The 22554-nt window shown below is 35.6% G+C and overlaps 1 protein-coding gene across 4 annotated transcripts in view; it reads right to left on the reverse strand.

Moving 5' to 3' along the window:
• The window catches only part of DNAH12 (dynein axonemal heavy chain 12), a 221501-nt gene that overhangs the window by 32246 nt on the left and 166701 nt on the right, over positions 1-22554 (reverse strand). For all 4 annotated transcript variants that reach the window (XM_059161254.1, XM_059161256.1, XM_059161257.1 and 1 more), the window contains 5 exons: positions 21624-21838; positions 20239-20431; positions 18766-18958; positions 15882-16054; positions 11082-11222 (listed from right to left, as the gene is read on the reverse strand). In XM_059161254.1, the coding sequence (XP_059017237.1) occupies positions 11082-11222; positions 15882-16054; positions 18766-18958; positions 20239-20431; positions 21624-21838 (915 nt within the window). The remainder of the gene's footprint in view (positions 1-11081; positions 11223-15881; positions 16055-18765; positions 18959-20238; positions 20432-21623; positions 21839-22554) is intronic.

Genomic DNA, 22554 nt, shown 5'->3' on the forward strand with positions numbered 1-22554 from the left:
ACAGAGACTCAAATTAGAAGTAATGATACACACAGACTGAAAATGAAGAGATTGGAAAAGATAGTCCACGCAACTAGAAATAAAAACTGGGGTAGCTGTATTCATATCGAACAAAATACTTTAAAACAAAGACTTTAATAAAACACCAAGAAGGGAATTACATAAAGGGGTCAATCCAGCAAGAAGATACAACATTTATAAAAATATATGTACCTAACATAAGGGCACCAAATATATAAAGCAAATTTTTTAAAAAGATTTTATTTATTTATTTGACAGAGATCACAAGTAGGTGGAGAGGCAGGCAGAGAGAGAGTGGGGAGAAGCAGGCTCCCCGCTGAGCAGAGAGCCCGATGCGGGGCTCGATCCCAGGACCCAAGGATCATGACCTGAGCCAAAGGCAGAGGCTTTAACCTGCTGAGCCACCCAGGTGCCCCTATAAAGCAAATATTAACAGACCTAAAGGGAGAAATTGAAAGCAATACAATAATAGTAGGGCACTTTAATCCCCCACTTACATCAATAGATAGAGCAGCCAGACAGAGAATCAATAAGGAAACACTGACCTTAAATGACACATTAGACCAAATGGACTTAGTTGACACATGCAGATAATGCAAACCAAAGGCAGAATACACATTCTTCTCAAATGCACATGGAACATTCTCCAGGACAGATCACATGTTAGGTCATAAAACAAGTCTCAATAAATTCAAGAAGATATACATATTTTATATATTTATATAAATTTTATATTTCTATATTTCTATTTTATACATGTCATATATGTTATATATATTTAATGTTTATGTATTTATTTTGTATATATAGAAAGAGAACCAGAGAGCATGAGCAGGGGGAGGGACAAAGGGAAAGAGAAGGAGAATCTCAAGCAGAATTCCTGCTGAGTGCAGAGCCTGATGCAGGGTTAATCTCACAACCCTGAGATCATAACCTGAACCATAACCAAGAATTGGACACTGAAATGCCTGAGCCACTCAGGCACCCCAAGACTGAGATTATATGAAGCATCTTGTTTGACCATCATGGTAAAAAATAAGATATCAATTTCAAAAAGAAAACTGGAAAAACCACAAAAATGTGGAGATTAAGCAACATGCTACTAAACAACCAGTGGGTCATCAAAGAAATCAAAGAAGAAATTTAAAAATATATGAAAATGAGCTTTTGGGACTTCATCAAGATAAAAAACTTCTGCACAGCAAAGGAAACAGTGAACAAACCAAAAAGGCAACCCATGGAATGGGAGAAGATATTTGCAAATGACACTACAGACAAAGGGTTTATATCCAAGATCTATAAAGAACTCTTCAAGCTCAACACCCAAAAAACAGATAATCATGTCAGAAAATGGGCAGAAGACATGAACAGACCTTCTCCAAAGAAGACAAACAAATGGCTAGAAGACATGTCAAAAAATGTTCACCATCATTAGCCATCAGGGAAATTCAAATCAAAACCACATTGAGATACCACCTTACACCATTAGAATGACAAAGATTAATAAGATAGGAAACAACAAATGTTGGAGAGGATGTGGAAAAAGGGGAACCCTCTTAAACTGTTGGTGGGAATGCAAGTTGGTGCAACCACTTTGGAAAACAGTGTGGAGATTTCTTAAGAAATTAAAAATAGAGCTACCCTATGGCCCTGCAATTGCCCTGCTGGGTATTGACCCCAAAGATACAGATGTAGTGAAAAGATGGGCTATATGTACCCCAATGTTCATAGCAGCAATGTCCACAATTGCCAAACTGTGGAAAGAGCAAAGATGCCCTTTAACAGATGAATGGATAAAGAAGATATGGTCCGGACACTTCTCTAATCAAGACATACAAATGGCTATCAGACACATGAAAAAATGTTCATCATCATTAGCCCTCTGGGAGATTCAAATTAAAACCACATTGAGATACCACCTCACACCAGTTAGAATGGCCAAAATTAACAAAAGAAGAAACAACATGTGTTGGAGAAGATGTGGAGAAAGGGGAACCTTCTTACACTGTTGGTGGGAATGCAAGTTGGTGCAGCCCCTTTGGAGAACAGTGTGGAGATTCCTCAAGAAATTAAAAATACAGCTTCCCTATGACCCTGCAATTGCACTCCTGGGTATTTACCCCAAGGATACAGATATCATGAAAAGAAGGGCCATCTGTACCCCAATGTTTATAACAGCAATGGCCACAGTCACCAAACTGTGCAAAGAACCAAGATGCCCTTCAACGGATGAATGGATAAGGAAGATGTGGTCCATATACACTATGGAGTATACATCCTCCATCAGAAAGGATGAATACCCAACTTTTGTAGCAACATGGACGGGACTGGAAGAGATTATGCTGAGTGAAATAAGTCAAGCAGAGAGAGTCAATTATCATATGGTTTCACTTATTTGTGGAGCATAACAAATATCATGGAGGACAAGGGGTGTTAGAGAGGAGAAGGGAGTTGGGGTAAATTGGAAGGGGAGGTGAATCACAAGAGACTATGGACTCTGAAAAACAATCTGAGGGGTTTGAAGTGGTGGGGGGGTGGGAGGTTGGGGTACCAGGTGGTGGGTATTATAGAGGGCACAGATTGCATGGAGCACTGGGTGTGGTGAAAAAATAATGAATACTGTTTTTCTGAAAATGAATAAATTGAAAAAATTTTTAAAAAATAAATAAAAATAAAAATTAAAAAAAAAGAAGATATAGTCCATATACACAATGGAATATTACTCAGCCATCAGAAAGGATGAGTACCCAACTTTTGTATCAACATGGGTGGGACTGGAGGAGATTATGCTGAGTGAAATAAGTCAATCAGAGAAAGTCAATTATCATATGGTTTCACTTACTTGTGGAACATAAGGAATAACATGGAGGACATTAGGAGAAGGAAAGGAAAGTGAATTGGAGGAAATTGGAGAGGAAGGCAAACCATGAGAAACTGTGGACTTGAAGAAACAAACTGAGGGTTTTAGAGAGGAGGGGAGTGGGGGAGTGGGTGAGTCTGGTGGTGGGTACTAAGGAGAGCACATATTGCATGGAGCACTAGGTGTTATACATAAACAATGAATCTTGGAATACTGAAAAAAATAATAAAAAAATAAAATAAAAATATATGAAGACAACTGAAAACAGAAATATGACATACCAAAATCTATGGGGTGCAGCAAAAGTGGTTCTAATAGGGAAGACCAAAGCAATAAAGCCTACCTCAAGAAATAAGAAAAACCTCAAGCAATCTAACCTTAAACATAAAGGAACTAGAAAAAGAAGAATAAACAAAGCACAAAACTAGTAGAAGGAAGAATATACAAAGATCAGAGTGCAAATAAATCAAATTGAGACTAACAATAAATAAGAAAGATCAGTAAACCTGAGAGGTGGTTCTTTGAAAAGATAAACAAAATTGATAAACCTTTAGCTAGACTAAACAAGAAAAGGAGAGAGCTCAAATAAAATCAGAAATGAAAGAGAAGTTGCTACTAAAGTCACAACTATACTATAAATAATCATATGCTAATGAACTGGACAACCTAGAAGAAATGGGAAAATCCCCCAAAATACAGAATCTTCCAAGATGAATTATGAAGAAATAGAAAATCTAAACAAACTGATTACTAGCAAGGAGATTGAATCAGTAATAAAAAAGCCTCCAAAAACCAAAAGTCCAAGGCCAGACAGTTTGGTGAATTTTATCAAACATTCAAAGAAGACTTAATGCTTATCCTTCTCAAATTCTTCTTTCAAACAGCTTAAGAGGAGGGGGCAAAGACACTTAACTGAGTTAAGTGTCTGCCTTTGACTTAGGTCAACATTCCAGAGTCCTGGGATCAGGCCCTGTGTCAGGCTCCCTGCTCAGCGGGGAATGTGCTTCTCCCTCTGGCTCTACCCCTTCACCACCACCCCTGCTCTTACTCTAACAAATAAATAAAATCTTAAAATAAAAATCTTAAGAGGAGAAACCCTTCCAAACTATTTTATGAGGGCAGCATTACCTGGACACCAAAACCAGGCAAGGACACCACCAAAAAAGAAAATTATAGGCCAATATCCTTAATGAACATAAATGCAAAAATACTAAACAAAATATAGCAAACCAAATGCTACAATACATCATTAAAAGAATCATACACTTTGAACAAGTGGGATTTATTTAAGAGTTCGAGGATGATTCAACACCCATGAGTTAATCAAGGTGATACATCACAGTAACAAAATTAAGGATAAAAATCATACAATCATCTCAATAGATGCAGAAAAAGCATCTAACAAAATTCAACATCCATTTATGATTAAAAAAAAAAAACTCTCAACAAAGTGGGTACAGAGGGAACATACCTCAGCATAATAAAGGCTGTATATGATAAACCCACAGCTAACATAGTTAATGGTGAAAACTTTTCCTCTAAGATCAGGAACAAGACCAGGATGCACATGCTTCACAGTTTTATTCAACATAATAATCCAAGTTCCAGCCACATAAATTAAGCAAGAAAAAGATATAAAGGGCAGCTAAAATGGAAAGGAATAAGTAAAACTGTCACTATTTGCAGGTATTTTATATAGAAAATCTAAAGACTTTGTTGGAACTGAGAAAAACTGTTAGACCTAATAAATACAGTAGAATTGTAGGATACAATATCAATCTATAGAAGTCAGTGGCATGTCTATACACTAATAAAGAACTATCAAAAAAAAAACTTAAGAAAACAATCCCATTTACAATTACATCAGAAGAATAAAAAACTTAGGATTAAATTTAATCAAGTAGGTGAAAGAACTGTCCAGAAAACTGTAAGACACTGATACAGGAAACTGAAGACACAAATAAATAGAAAGATATTCTGTGCTCATGAATTGGAGGAATCAATATTATTAAAATGTACATATCACCCAAAGCAATCAAGAAATTGAATGTAATCCCTATCAAAATTCCAACAGCATTTTTCACAGAACTGTAACAACTAATTAAAAAATCTGTTGAGGGCGCCTGGGTGGCTCAGTGGGTTAAGCCGCTGCCTTCGGCTCAGGTCATGATCTCAGGGTCCTGGGATCGAGTCCCACATCGGGCTCTCTGCTCAGCAGGGAGCCTGCTTCCCTTCCTCTCTCTCTGCCTGCCTCTCTGCCTACTTGTGATCTCTCTCTCTCTCTGTCAAATAAATAAATAAATCTTTATAAAAAAAAAAAAATCTGTTGAATTACAAGAGGTCCTGAATAACTAAAGTAATCTTGAGAAAGAACAACAAAGCTGAAGGTATTATGCTCCCTGAAGTCAAATGATATTACAAAGCTATAGTAATCAAAATAGCATGGTACTGGCATAAAGACAGACACACCAATCAATAGAACAGAATCGAGAGCCCAGAAATACATATTCAGAGCCCATAAATAAATAAATACACCCACACACATATATGCAAACAATTTATGACAAAGGTAGACAAACACCCAGTTTCTTCATTGACTGTTGCTGGGAAAACTGGACAGCCACATGCAAAAGAATGAAACTAGACCACCATCTTATACTATATATAGAAACTAACTCAAAATGGATGAAAGACTTGAATGTAATATTTGAAACCATAAAATTCCTAGAAGAAAACATAGGTGGTAAGCTTCTTGACATCAGTCTTAGCTATATTTTTGTGGATATGACTCCAAATGCAAGGGTAACAAAAGCAAAAGTAAACAAATAGGACTATATCAGACTAAAGAGTTTCTACACAGTGAAAGAAACCATCATCAAAGTGAAAAGACAACCTACTGAATGGGAGAAGATATTTAGAAATCACATATCTGATAAGGATTTAATGTTCAGAATATATGAAGAACTCATATAACTTAACAACAAAAAGCAAAGAACTTGACTGAAAAATGGGCCTAGGATCTGAAAGGACATTTTTCCAAAGAAGAAATACAGAGGGCCAACAGGCACATGAAAAGATGTTAAACATCACTAATTAGGGGTGCATGGGTGGCTCAGTTGGTTAAGTGTCTGACTTGATTTTGGCTCAGGTCATGATCTTAGGGTACTGGGCTTGAGCCCTGCCTGTGCATTCAGTGTGGAATCTGCTTGAGATTCTCTCTTCCTCTCCCTCTGCCCCTCCTCCTGCTCATGCATACACTCTCTAAAATAAACAGATAAAAGTTTTTTAAAAATCACTAATTATTAGAGGAATGCAAAATGCAAATCAAAACCACAATAAGATCACTTCACCACTAGTTAGATTAGCTATAATAAAAAAAAAGACAAGAAATAAGTGTTTAAGAGGATGTGGAAAAAAGGGAACTCTTGTACCCTGTTGGTAGAATATAAATTAGTGTGGGCATTATGGAAAATAGTATAGAGATTCTTCAAAAAGTTAAGAATAGAATTACAATATAATCCAGCTATTTCACTTCTGGTAGTTGTCAAAAGAATATGAAAACTCTCATTTGAAATGATAAATGCATCCCAATGTTCATAGCAGCATTATTTACAATAGCCAAGATATGGAAACAACCTAAATGTCAGTTGATGATAAATGGATAAAGAAGATGTGGTCTATATGTAGGATAGAATACTGCTCAGACATAAAAAAGAATGAAATCTTTTCAATTGTGACAACAATTGTTAAGTGAGTTGTATTATGTTAAGTGAAATAAGTCAGAAGGAGAAAGACAAAAACAATACCATTTCACTCATATGTGGAATCTAAAAATAAGTAAGTAAGCAAAACAAAAACAAACTCAGACACAAAGAACACACTGGTGGTTACTAGAGGGAAGGGGGTTGTTGGGTGAAATGGGTCAAGAGGGGTCAGATGTATGGTGATGGATGGTAACTAAATTTAGGAAGTTATCACTTTGTAATAAATACAGATATTGAATTATAATGTTGCACATCCAAAACTTATATGTTATACACCAGTTTTAACTCATAAAAAAATGAGAAACAAAAAACAAAGAACAATGGTGAATAGAAAACAATGACACATATAGTAAATATTAATCCATCTATATCAGCAATCACTTTAAACATCATTGGTTTCAATACATCAATTAAAAGACATAGACTGTCAGAGTGGATACAAAACATAAAACCTAACTGTATCTTCTCTATAAAACAAACAAACAAACAAAAACCTAACCATTTTAACTATGAAAATGGAGATAGATTAAAAGAAGAGGGATGGAGAAAGGTATACAATGCTAACATTTATCAAAATAAAGCTGGAATAGCTATATTAACTCCAGAAATAGAGGACTTCAAGCAAGGGAAACTATCAGGGATAAACAGAGCCATTAAATATGATAAAGGAGTCAATTCTCCCAAAAGACACAAATCATTAATGTTTTGTGTCATTAATTGTTAATGTACCTACCAAGAGAATGTAAAAATCTATGAAAGAAAACCTGACAGACAAGGAAAAATAGATTAATCCACTATTATAGTAATGGACAGATTAGGCAGCAGAAAATCAGTAGACACAGTTGAACAGCACCATGTAGCAATTGAATACAACGGACATCTACAGAATACATTAAACGACATCAAAATACACATTCTACTCAACTTCATATGGAACACTCACCAAGGCAGAACACATTCTGGGCCATAAAACACACTTTAACAAATTCAAAAGAAGACAAATCATACAAAAGTATTCTCTCTGACTACAATAGAACTAAACCAGAAATCAGTAACAGAGAGCTAACTGGAAAACCCCAAAATACTTGGCAACTGAACAACACATTTCTTTCTTTCTTTCTTTCTTTCTTTCTTTCTTTCTTTCTTTCTTTCTTTCTTTCTTTCTTTTTTCTTTTAAGATTTATTTATTTGACAGACAGAGATCACAAGTAGGCAGAGAGGCAGGCAGAGAGAAAGGAGGAAGCAGGCTCCCTGCCAAGCAGAGAGCCCGATACGGGGCTTGATGCCAGGACCCTGGGATCATGACCTGAGCCAAAGGCAGATGCTTTAACCCACTGAGCCACCCAGGCATCCCTGAACAACACATTTCTAAGTAATGTATGGGTCAAAGAAGTCTCAAGAGAAAAAAAAAAAAAGAAGAAGAAGTCTCAAGAGTAACAAACAGCACTGGGTGTTACATGCAAACAATGACTCATGGAATACTACTTCAAAAAATAATGATGTACTGTGTGGTGAATAACATAATATAATAAAAAATAAATTTAATTAAAAAAATTAAATAAAATGAAAACACAACTTATCCAGATTTGGGAGATGCAGCAAAAGTAATGCTCAGAGGAAAATTTATAACACTGAATGCATTTATTAGAGAAGAGGATAGATCTAAAATCAATCATCAAGGCTTCCACCTTAAGGCACTAGAAAAAGGTCAAATTAAAGCAAGCAGAAGTGAAGAAATGATAAATAGAAGGAATTTATGAAATTAAAAAAATTTATGAAATTTTAAAAAATCAACATGGAAAAAAAATTAAGGAAATTGAAATCTGGGTCTTTGAAAAGATGAATAAAATTGATTAACCTCTAGTCAGGATGACTGAGGAAATAGAAGACAAAAATTACAAATATCAGAAATGAAGGAAGGGCCAACACTATTAATTCCATTGACATTAAAAAGATAATAAAGCAATATTATGAACTCTATGTCCTCAAATTTGATAACCTAGCTGAAATGGATCAATCCATTGGAAGACACAATCTGTCAAAATTCACACAAGAGGAAACAGATAATCTAAATAGACTTTGTGTTATTATACTTGTGCTGCCTTAACAAAATATGGTAGACTGGGTTGCATGAATAATGCAAATTTATTTTCTCAGAGTTCTGGAGGCTAAAAGTTTGGATCAAGGTTTTGGCTGATTTTGGTTTCTGATGAGACCACTTTTCTTGGCTGGTAGACAGCCCCTTTCTCACTGTGTCCTTACAAGGCCTTTCCTCCATGTGTATATGGAGAGAGAAAGCCTTCTGTTAGCTCTTTTTTTTTTTTTAAAGGACATTAATTCTATCAGATAAGGACCATACTTTTATGACCTTATTTAAAATGATTACTTCCTTACAGGTCTCATCTCTGTATACAGTAACACTGGAAGTTAGCGCATCAACACATGAGCTTGGGGTGGGGGACACAAATATGCAGTCCATAACTATATCTATTAAAGAAACTGAATTGATAATTAATAACCTCCCAAAACCGAAAGCACCACACTAAGATGGGTTCTGGAGAATTCTACCAAATTTACAAGAAGAAATTCTACCAATTCCTTACTATATCTTCTAGAAAATGGCAGAAGGAATACTTCCCCAAATCCAGTATTACCCTAATACCAAACTAGACAGAGATAGTATAAGAAAACAACAGACCAATATCTCTTAAGAACATGGATACAAAAAATCTCAACAAAATATTAGCAAACTGAATCAAACAATGTATGAAAAAGAGTAACACACCACAACAAAGTGATATTTTTCCCAGGTAGGTAAGGCTGTTTCAACATTCAAAAAAATCAATGTAATCTAGTGCATCAATAAACTAAAGAAGAAAAAAAAACACATGATCATATCAGTAGATGCAGAAAAGGCGTTTGACAAAAACCAGTAACATTTCATGATCAAAATTCTCAGCAAACTAATTATAGAGACCAATGTCCTCAACTTGTTAAAGAACATTCACAAAAAAATCTATGGCTAACACCACACTTGAAAGTGAGAAACTAGAAACTTCCCACTAAGATCAAGAAAAAAACAAGGATGTTCCTTTACACCACTTGTCAACATCATACTGAAAGTTCTGGCTAGTGAATTAGAAAAAGAAATAAAAAATGTATAGATTAGAAAGAAAAAATTAAATTGCTTTTGTTTGTAGATGACATAATTGCCTATGTAGAAAATCCAAAAATCTGAAAGAATTGACCAAAAAAAAACCTCCTAAGAACTAATAGGCAAGTATAGCAAGGTTGCAGGATACAATGTCAACATACAAAATCAGTCATTTTTCTACATATCAATGACAAATAAGTGGAATTTGGAATTTAAAAACACAGAACCATTTGCACTGGCACCCCCAAAAGTGAAATACTTAGGTATAAATCTAACAAGTCATGTACTATATGAGATCTATATGAGAAAAACTATAAAAATGTGATGAAAAAAGTCAAAGATAATTAAATAAATGAAGAGATATTCCATGTTCATGGATAGGAAGAATCCATACTGTCAGGGTTTCAGTTCTTCCCAATTTGTTCTATAGATTTAATGCAATCTAATTCAAAATTCTAGCAAGTTATTTTGCCCCTCTATGGAGGGGCAAAAGACCAAGAACAGGCAACAGAATATAGAAGAAGAACACAACTGGAAAACTGACATTACTGGATGTCAAGACTTGTGATAAAGCTACAGTATTCAAGACAGTGTTGTATTGGTTTAAAAAAAAGACAAATAGATCAATGGAACAGAATTTTGTGGATTTTCTATAAAGTTCACTTTATATGAAGATGCAAAAGACTCAGAATAGCCAACACAGTACTTAAGAAGGACAAAGTCAAGGACTGACACCACCTGACTTCAAGACTTACTATAAAGCTAATTGAGTCAATACTACAAAAGAATGAATATAGATCAGTGACACAGAATAAAGAATCCAGAAACACACCCATATAAACATAGTCACCTGATCTTTGGCAAAGAAGCAAAGGCAGTATAATGGATAGTCTTTTCAATAAATGGTACTGGAACAACTGGATATCCACATGCAAAAAAAAAAAAGAATCCAGACAGAGACTTTTCACAAAAATTAACTCAAAATGGATCATAGACTTAAATATAAAATGCAAAACTATAAAGTTTCTAGATTACATAGGAGAAAATCTAGATGACCTTAGATATGTTGATGATTTTTTTTTTTTTTTTTTTTTTTTTAGGTACAGCACCATAAGCCATGAAAGAAAGAACTGGTGATAATACTATGGTAGAGAAATGTACAAATAAAATCATGATTTAAACAGAGCAAAAACATGATATCCTTCTGTGAGAAGGCATCCTCATCCATTAGCTTTCCCAGGCAATTTTTTAAAAACAAATGAAGAAAAATCAAGTAACTTACAGAAGAAGATTGGCACATAACAAAAAGGAAAACAGCAGCTTGTCCTTCTCAAATAGTGATCGGCATATATTACAATATAAGTTGTATGTGAAGTGGTCATTTAAATATCGTAGGCGCTTTTCCAAAATTTTGGATTTGTTACTGAAATGTTGAAAAACAGGCAAATATGTTGAGTCAAACAAAACTAAAAAGAATAAGTAACACATGAATTAACACGTAAATATCCATTGTTAAAAATACGAAACTATACACACACACACACACACACACACACACACACACACAAACGACTGCATATAAAACTGGTGAAATCTGGGGGTGCCTGGGTGATGAAGTCAGTTAAGCATCCAACTCCTGGTTTTGGCTAAGGTCCTGATCTCAGGATTGTGGGACAGAGCCCTACAGAGGCTCTGCGCTCAGCACCAGGTCTGCTTGAGTTTCTCTCTGTCCCTCCCCATCTTCTCTTAATAAATAAATAAAATCTTTAAAAAAGAAAAAATAACTGGTGAAATCTGAATAAGCTCTGCAGATCTCCTGGTTTTGATATTGTAGTACAATAATGCAAAATACCACCACTGCAGAAACTGAATGAAGGATACATGGGACCTCCCTGCATAATTCTGTTTGCACAACTTCTCATAAATTTATAGGTAAAAAATATGGTATAAATCTATGAGAAAATGAAATTGGGTTCACACCATTCCTCTATTGTCAAAATTCTAAACTTACTGTATTCCAAAATGACTGAAAAACCATCAGTTAATTAGAAGATACCTCTATTAAACAGCTATTATAGTGTGAGATTTATGTTGGGGGAAACAGTAATAGACCAAAAACTATGAAACATTTTTGTCCCAAAGAAACATCAAATCTAGATCAAGATGTACATATTTTTAAAAATATATGAAAAGTCAGAAAATATTTGGAAAAAAGGTTACTTCTGGTTGTGGTTCTGGCTGATATTTTTCTTCTTTATACTCCTATATGTTTAAAATGTTATGTGTTTCTTTTTTTCTTAGATCAAAGATTTTTCAGTAATACTGAAAGGAATGTAAGATGATACACCCATTCTGGGAAGGTTTGGCAGCTACTTAAAAAAAATAAACAGGCAACTACCACATGACCCAGCAATTGCACTCTTGGGCATTTATCCCAGAAATGAAAACTTACGTTCACACAAAAACCTATACAGGCAAGTTCATAGTTTTATTCATAAAAGCTAAAAACTGGAAATAACTCAGTTGTCTTATAATACATCAATATCATGAAATACTTCTCAGCAATAAAAAGGAACAAACTACTGACACACATAACAACCTGGAAGAATCCCCAGAGAATTAGTTGGGTGAAAAAAAGCCAATCCTTAAAAGTTATGTGCCATATATGGGGCACTTGGGTGGCTTAGTCGGTTAAGACTCTTGATTTTGGCTCAGGTCATGATCTCAGAATCAAGCCCCCATGCTGGACTCTCCACTGAGCGGGGCAGTCGGCTTGAGATTCTTGCTCTTTACCCCTCCCTGCCCGCCCACCTGCTCATGCTTGCTCACTCTCTAAAATAAATAAATCTGATTTTAAAAAAAGTTTTGTGCTATATGATTTCATTCTTGAAATGATGAATTTACAGAAAGAGAGACTGGATTAGTGGTTGTTGAAGGTTAAGTTGATGGTAGGGATGGGAAAGAAATGGGTATGGCTCTAAAGGGGCAGCACAGAATCCTCATGTTGACCCAAGTGTTCCCTGTCTTGACTGTATCAACATCAGTATCCTGGCTGTGATCTCCTACTATTGCATGGGTTTCCAAGATGTCACCATGGGGGAAACTGGGTAAAGAGTACACAGGATCACTGTACTATTTCTTTTTTCTTTAAATTAAGATTTTTATTTTTTTTTAAAGTAATCTCTATCCAACATGAGGCTCAAACTCACAACACCAAATCAAGAGTTGTAGGATCCACCCACTGAGCAAGCCAGGAACCCCCCACTGTATTATTTCTTATAATTGCATGTGAAGGGCACCTGGGTGGCTCGGCTAGTTAAACATCTGCCTTCAGCTCAGGTTGTGATCCCAGGGTCCCAGGATGGAGCCCCACATCCGGCTCCCTGCTCAGCAGGGAGTCTGCTTCTGCCTACCCCTTCCCTTGTGCTTGCTCTCTCCTGGTCTCTCTCTCAAATAAATATATAAATAAAATCTTTTTAAAATTATTAATTAATTTATTTATTTGACAGAGATTACAAGTAGGCGGAGAGGCAAGCAGAGAGACAGAGAGGAAGCAGGCTCCCCGCCGAGCAGAGAGCCCGATGCGAGGCTCCATCCAGGACCCTGGGATCATGACCTGAGCCGAAGGCAGAGGCTTTAACCCACTGAGTCACCCAGGCGCCCCAATATATAAATAAAAGCTTTAAAAAATTACAAGTGAATTTACATTTATCTCAAAATTAATTTTATTTTTTTAAAGATTTATTTATTTATTTATTTATTTGAGAGAGAGAGAGAGAGCGAGCGCATGAGCATGAGTGAGCATGAGAAGGGGGAGGGTCAGAGGGAGAAGCAGACTCAATCCTGGAACTCCAGGATCACAACCTGAGCTGAAGGCAGTTGCCTAACCAACTGAGCCACCCAGGTGCCCTCAAAATTAATTCAATCTTAAAATTTAGTTTAAAATTTAGTTTAATTTTTAAAAAGAAATTTTCTGGCCTATGGAAAGGGTTTGGAAGAGTAGGGGATAGTGACACTTCTCTGAGTAGACCTTTTTGTATAGGATATACTTCTGTAATCATTAATGGCTTGTGTGCTCAAAAATATAATAAAATTAGGGTGCCTATATATATATATCTTGAGATTATATATATATATACATATATTAAATCCTGGTTGATTTAATATAGTAAAATAAATTAAATCAACCAGGATTTATTTATATATATTATTATATATATTCAATGTATATTTTAAATCAGCCAGGATTTATATATATATTATTAATACATATTAATAATATATATATTAAATCAACCAGGATGAAGAGAAAACTACAATGAAATACAAAAGAATCCCCAAACCAACAACATCTGAAACTAGCTGTATTGCACATGAATAATATCACCATAATGAAGGGAGAAAAACTAATCAAGTAATTTTTTAATATATATTTTTTATGTCTCAAAACAAAAAACTGATTTTCCGTGTGTACATAGGCATTTAATTCTCTTCAGTACACTCAAGAATCACTGGATTTCCTGATCACTACATCATATAGCAAATCTATGTTTAATATTTTCAGGAACTCCCAAAATATTCCCAAAGTGGCAATACTGTAAAATCCAGGATTTTACAATCCTGCCGGCAGTGTATGAGGGTTCTGAGGACTCTACGTCCTTGCTGAACACTTGTTGGTGACATTTATGTCAATTCCTCAGCTTGAAGGGGGAGTCTGCTTGAGATTCTTGCCCTTGTGTGGACTGTCTCCTCCATTGTGTGGACTGTGAAAATTCAAATTTCAAATCCCAAATGGGAGAGCTCAGATATTTCAATCACTCAGGAGAGAATGTCCTACCAAGAGCTCATGTAGATTGTACACGGTAGGCTCAAATCATACTTTTATTCTACTTGACAAATATAGCAGTTACTAAATATCAGATAGTGTGATAAACACTTCATAGATATTAAATTCTCATAACAATTCTAAAAGGTAGATGCTATTATTATCTCTATTTTATAGATAAGGAAAATTTAAGCAATTACAGAAAGGTTAGCTGACTTGCCTGTATCAATGTAGTTACTATGTGTTGAACTGAGACTTAACCTCTTGCTCTAGTCTGACTCCAAAATCTGTGTACATTCATTAACTGATTAAAGAGAAAATATCTAGCAATTAGAAATGTGGACTGAAGCTTTTTAAAAAATATTTTTTTAAAAAAAAGACTTTATTTATTTACTTATTTCAGATTTTGTTTATTTGGGAGAGAGCGCACATATGCACAAGAGAACAAGAGCCTGGGGAGTGGCAGAAGGAAAGGGAGAAGAAGTCTCTGCACTGAGCAGGTAGCCCGGGCACAGGATTCAATCCCAGGACCCTGGAATCATGACCTGAGCTGAAGCCAGACACTTAATGGAATGAGCCACCCAGGCTTCTCTTAAGATTTTATTTTTAAGTTATCTCTATACCCAATGTGTGGCTCAAACTCACAACCCCGAGACAAAGAGTTGCATGTTGTACTGATTGAGCCAATGAGGCACCCTGGGACTGAAGCTTTTTAGAGGTCTCAAGGGTAGAGAACGGTATTGGAGTTGCCAGCATGGATAAGTCAAGTGCCATATTAAAATATTTAAAGGAGGTGGGGGAAGGACTAAAGCTAATCCTTCTATGCATATTTCTTGGGTAGAGGAGAAACAAAACTTAGAATAAAAGGGGGCTTTCTTTTTCCCTTTCTTTTAACTCTTCCATATTAAAAAAATTTTTTTTTGTTTTTGTTTGTTTGTTTCTAGAGAGAGAGAGAGAACATGAACAGGAGAGGGAACAGGAGAGGGAGAGAGAGAGGGAATCTCAAGCAGACTCCAAACTGAATTCAGAGTCCCACATGCGGCCCAATCTCACCATCTTGAGATCACCACCTGACCCAACACTAAGAGTCGGATGCCTAACTGACTGCACCACCCAGATGCCCTTCAACCTTTCCATGTTTTTAAATCTTCTATAATGAATACATACTACATAGTAAGAAAAAAGTTATGTATTTTTTATGGAAAGGATGGTGAAAGTCCAACCTAAAGAGGATGAATGAAGCTAGGGAATGTTTACCTGTCATGAATGGAGTTGATATAAAGGTTGACAAACCAGGTGAGAGAGTATTGGTACATGGGATCAATGTTAGCCAGGTCTGCAATGCTGAAGAATAAGACTGATGAATGTTTGGCAATGGCTCTGTAGCCTTCTCGAGACTCCGCTATTTTGAGTTCTGTTTTTTCCGCAATCTAGAAGAGAAAAGTCCAGATAAATAGAAAATATGCTTTTTAATTATGTATTTTTCATATAATAAATTTTATATTTAAGACAATAACCCCAAACTAAATGATAAAATTATAGAGGCATTTTTAAAAAATTTAATTTAATTTATTTATTTTTCAGCATAACGGTATTTTTTTAAATAAATTAATTTATTTTCAGAAAAACAGTATTCGTTATTTTTTCACCACACCCAGTGCTCCATGCAGTCCGTGCCCTCTATAATACCCACCACCTGGTTCCCCCAACCTCCCACCCCCCGCCATTTCAAACCCCTCAGATTGTTTTTCATAGTCCATAGTCTCTTGTGGTTCACTTCCCCTTCCAATTTCCCCCAACTCCCTTCTCTTAATTCCCCATGTCCTCCATGCTATTTGTTATGCTCCACAAATAAGTGAAACCATATGATACTTGACTCTCTCTGCTTGACTTATTTCACTCAGCATAATCTCTTCCAGTCCCGTCCATGTTGCTACAAAAGTTGGGTATTCATCCTTTCTGATGGAGGATGTATACTCCATAGTGTATATGGACCACATCTTCCTTATCCATTCATCCGTTGAAGGGCATCTTGGTTCTTTGCACAGTTTGGTGACTGTGGCCATTGCTGTTATAAACATTGGGGTACAGATGGCCCTTCTTTTCACTACATCTGTATCTTTGGGGTAAATACCTAGTAGTGCAATTGCAAGGTCATAGAGGCATGGTTTATAAGAAAATGCTTTATTATGCTAAAAGTTGGATAGAAAGAAAGGGAAAGGAAGGAAAGAACTAGGGAGGGAGAGAAGGTTGAAGAAGACAGGGAAGAGAACAATGGATGAAAAATAGTTTAAAGTTTTTGGTTTTTTGTTTCAGAAATACCAGAACTGTCAATCTTTGCTTATTTCTTGTCTGAATCTGACATGTGTCTACTAATGTCACTCACCTTATTTTAATAGGTCAGAGAGAGGGAGAAAGAGAGCATATGTACACGTGTGTTTATGATGTCAACCCAGCTCAAAGTCTGGCAAAGCAGATATTCAGAAATAGTTCTTAGCTGATGCGGTTAGACATGAAGAGTACCTTTTAAAACTAACTTCTCATATGTTTAACTTATAATATGGGTGTTAGCTAATATTCAACCCCAAAAGAAAAAAAATTATCCAAGGTAACAGCTTTCCAATTGACAACTTGATCTGATAGATTGCTATTCTATAGGAAAAATGTGTAGAGGATTTATCCACCATTTTTCCTTCTTTGGACACGCTATGCAGACACTGCTGAATGAGTGCACCCATGTATCATGTTTATACTGAATGATCCTGTTTGTAGCTGAGTCAGTCAGGAGGTGGAGATAGAACTGGACCCAAGACAAACTAAATCAATTTTTCTCCCAGGGAATTAGAACTTTAAGACTTCAGAAACTGAAGTCAAGTGGTACTGGGCATTCCTGCTAGTAAAAAATAATGGAACCAAATTTGGTTTCTACCTTCAAGACAAATGTATGAAGGCACAGATACAATAGTTTTACAGGCGACACTAGATTTTTTATGGAGCAGAGAGGTACAGATGAGGACTACTCAGTCTTAAAGAGGGACAAAGAGCATAGAAACATTCCAATTATTCTTGAGGCCTGTATATACTTCCATAATTGGAAAAATAAAATGCTCCTTGCATATTTTTTTCAGTCTAGTGACACACAATGATACATTAGTTTCAGGCATACAACATAGTGATTGGATAAGTTTATGCTATATTCATCACAAGTGTAGCTACCATCTGTCAGTATAGGGCACCATTATAATATCATTGACTATATTCCTTATGTTGCCCTTGTATTTTTCTAATTTGAGGTAATTTGAATAGGCTTCTGTTCTTGCAAACAAACTTTCCCCAAAATTATACTGGAAGGAAACTGAAAAAGAATCAAAGTGTTGACAATTAACAAGTCAGGAAATGACAGATACTGGTAAGGATATGGAGAAAGGGGAACCCTCTTACACTACTGGTGGGAATGCAACCTGGGGCAGCCACTCTGGAAAACAGTATGGAGGTTCCTCAGGATGTTAAAAATAGAGCTACCCTACAACCCAGCAACTGCACTTCTGGGTTGTTTACCCCCCAAATGCAGATGTAGTGAAAAGAAGGAGCACATACACCCCAATGTTCATAGCAGCAACATCTGCAATAGCCAAACTGCAAGAAGCCGAGATGCCCTTCAACACATGAATGGAATAAAGAAGATGTCATTTATATATACAATGGAATATTACTCAGCTATCAGAAAGGATGAATATCTAACACTTACATCAACATGGATGGAACTGGACAGTATTATGCTAAGTGAAATAAGTTAATCAGAGAAACACAATTATCAAATGGTTACACTCATATATGCAACATAAGAAATAGTGCAGAGGACAACAGGGATTGGTGGGGTAACTGAATGGGAAGAAATCAGAGGGAGACAAACCATATGAGACTCTGGACTCCAGGAAACAAACAGGGTTGCAGAAAGGGAGGTGGGGGCGGGGACAGTGTAACTGGGTGATGGACATTACGGAGGGCACGTGATGTGATGAGCACTGGGTGTTATACTGAACTGATGAATCACTGAACATTATATCAAAAACAAATGATAATTGGCTAATTGAATTTAAATAAAAACATTTTTTAAAAAAATGTTGCTAGGATTTTTCACCTGCTGTTTCTTTGTTATTTCATTGGACATCATTTTAGCAGAGTCTAAGACTTTAATTGCACTTTCATCTTCTAAAATGTTCCCTTCTGAAGATGATAGTGTTTCTAAAATTTTCTTTTCTATATCTTTTAGCTGCTTCTTATTAGCTGCAGACTGAAGAATAAGGGCATTTCGCTCCTCTTCTAATTCTGGTCTAAAATGATAGAAACATTTAATCTAAATTTATAGTACTTTATTTAAATTCATATCTAAATACTAGATATCACAATTTTGCAGACATTTAAATATCTGTGTAGATATGTAACACAAACTAAGATATGTAACACAAACTTTATCCTAAGGAAAAAAGTTAATTCCATACAAATGATAATTTGAGAAATCTGAGCAAAAAAATGATCACTAATTGTATATATGTAAAATGTGGCAAAAACATGTACCACAGTAACTCCAAGAATGTGTTAAGTTTATCCATATGGCTGAGATGGTTATGTGAGGATAGGAACTGGAGAAGAAACACAATAGTCAACTTCTTATCTACTCCTTGGCTTTGTCACAGTGTTATTTTCACCATGTCTTCCACAAGAGCAAAAAAGATGACTTGTCATACAATTGTCTTTACAAATAAAAGATAAAACTGGCACTTAACAACTTCACAAAGATAGTATAAAACTTCAAAATAACATAATTTAGCATGTTATAGAATTTGTTAGGACATGGTGTGTCTTGGATACTATGCAAGTAGGATTAATATATTGGAAGTAACAAAATTAATGATTGTGTAATTTCACTTATAATTTGATTTCATGTAATAGACTGCTTGATGTTATATTAAGCTCCAAGTGGAATCAGAGATTTCCTTCAGGAAGTAATTCTTTACTAGTATCTGTATCAGGTTATCTTAATATCTTTTCTTTTTAAAAAAAAAATAACACACACACAAATAGCACATGTTAGTAATAAAAAAATACATAAAGAGTGAAAAAATAATAAAATTTACCCATGATTCTCCTGGGTGAACTTTTTTGGCTCAAACAATCAGATACAAGTCAGAAGTCATGATATGTCACCTGAATCCTACTACCCATACTAAGAGTCCAGTATAGCATGGTTGACTTACAACTTACAACTTACTTATAGAATGGCAATTTTCCCTTTTGAGAGAGAGAGGGTGTGCACATGAGCAGAGGGGAGGGGCAGTGGGAGAGGGAGACAGAGAATTTGAAGCAGACTCCACACTCAGGATGGAGTCTGAAGTGAGGTTTGATCTCATGACCCAAGCCAAAATCAAGAGTGACATGCTTAACCAACTGAGCCACCCAGGCACCCCAAGGATGGCTATTTTAAAGGACTATATACTTATAATAACAAAATATAAAATTTGATAAGGTTTTGAAATAATCACATAACAAAAGTATTAATGGCCTACAAATTTTCCTCTCTAGACCATCTGGAAGCATATAAGAAAATACATACCTCTCCTTTGCAACAACAATACCTAGTAACTGATCTTCAAGTCCTTCTGGAGTTATCATGAAATTGAGTAAAGACACCTTTGTAGCCAGTTCTGGCATATAGTGTGGATTTCTCAGTTTTGTGGTGATATAAAACTTGAAATCAAAGGAATATTCAATAATGACCTCACCAAGTCTGATGCAATCAATGCCGCCTATATTTCAGAAAATAAATGCACAGTAAGTAAGCCAAAGTTGTATAGCCCCTCCCTCTGTTAAGGCTGTTCCTAGGTTACAAGTAAAGGGTCCCAAAGTAATTTAAAATAGAATAGAGATGTGACAAAGTCATAGAGGCAAGTAAGCAATTATACATCAGGATTCATTCATTCTGAGATGACATAAGACATTTTCTCTGGAGACTTCCAAATTAAGATACCTTTTTATCTTACCTCCTCTATCAATTCTCAATCATGATTCCAACATGATTTATATACGACTGAAACTCTTAAAAGTACTAGAATTTGTAATGGAAAAAGCCTGGATGTCCATCAACTGATGAATGGATAAAGATGTGGTCTATACATACGATGGAATACTACTCAACCCTCAACCCTTACCATTTGCAATGATGTGAATAGAGCTAGAGTGTATTATGCTAAGCAAAACAAGTCAGTCAGAAAGACAAATAACATGCTTTCATTCATACATAGAACTTAAGAAACAAAGCTGATGAACATAGGGGAAGGGGGAAAAAAGAGAGGGAAGCAAACCATAAGAGACTCTTGATTACAGAGAACAAACTGAGGGTCACTGGAAGGAAGGTGGGCCAAGGGTGGGCTAAAGAGTGGCGAGTATTAAGGAGGATACTTGTAATGAACACTGGGGGTTATATATAAGTGATGGATCATTAAATTCTACTCCTGAACCCAATATTACACTATATGGTAATGAACTAGAATTTAAATAAAAACTAAAAGCTGAGCAAAGAAAAAAGAAGTACTAGAGTGTGGCACGATAAAATTTTTATAAGCAGAAGACTTAAGGTGGGCAATGTTTACTTAAAGTCATCGCTAGTCACATTAACCATTACTATTCGTAATAACAGACTTTGTGACTCCATGGTCACAAGACAAAGAGATTTCAGGCTGGCCTCAACTTCTTTATGTTCTCTACTGAGTAACAGTCTAGATAACAGTGGTTAACATAATGAACAGAAGGCAAGATATTTATTTTATATTATCTGACCAAAATTCTTTCCCGATACTTGTTCTAAATTTCTTTTCACATATAATGATGACACAGAAGTTCTGAGTTATTAATATTATACTTAAATTTATATAGTGACTTTCTTGCCTCAAAGACCATTGAACCATCTTTCAGTTCTAGCAACTATTAATTAACTGGTACCTTGTTTAAAAGTTTGTCTAAGTAGTAAAGGCTCCAAAGAGGGGTCCAGTTCTTCGCCAACATTTTCTAATAGAAGTGGAGTTCCAAACTGAATACAGTTTTCCAATGTTCTCATATAGTCTGAATCGGATAGCTTAATAACACTAAGCTGATTTTCTCTTTCAGAGTTTTTGATCCACTTATTGGCTTGACCCTGTGGGTCAATCATTAAAGGCCTAGAATATAATAAGAGACATTCTGAGAGGAATACTTAGATGTTAATTTTTTTAATTATGTAATTTAAATAACGAACACCATCAATCTGTACAAAAGCAAAGTGTTTCACATACATTATCAGGATTAATCTTCACAAGAGTCCTTTGAGAGAAAACTAAAAAGGAGTTTTATTGTCATTCATTTATTCACTTTTAAGATTTTATTTATTTATTTGACAGAGAGAGAGAGAGTACAAGCAGGGGGAGCAGGAGGCAGCGGGAGAAGTAGGTTCCCCCTCAGCAGGGAGGCTGATGCAGGCTCCATCCCAGTACCCTGGATTCATGACCTGAACTGAAGGCTTAACCAACTGAGCCACTCAGAGGCCCCAGTCACTTATTTTTGAAATGAGGAAATTCAGTCTCAGGGAGTACTTTGTCCAAGGTTCCAAAACTAGTTCCATGTCAGAAGTATAATCTTGTGAACCTCTAAGTTGTGCTCTTTCCAATATAATGCCTGATCTTCATGGTAATTTTAATAAATGACATCTATTAATATAATATAATATAAAAATAAAGTTATTTATTTTTTTAAATTTATTTTTTATTTTCAGCATAACAGTATTCATTATTTTTGCACCACACCCAGTGCTACATGCGATAAAATTTTAAAATAAGAGATCCACCAGCCTCTAATGGATTTCCTCAGGTTTGAGTAGAGCCATAAACTAATTTCCAAA

This window comes from Mustela lutreola, chromosome 2, assembly GCF_030435805.1.
Source record: "Mustela lutreola isolate mMusLut2 chromosome 2, mMusLut2.pri, whole genome shotgun sequence".
Taxonomy (NCBI): domain Eukaryota; kingdom Metazoa; phylum Chordata; class Mammalia; order Carnivora; family Mustelidae; genus Mustela; species Mustela lutreola.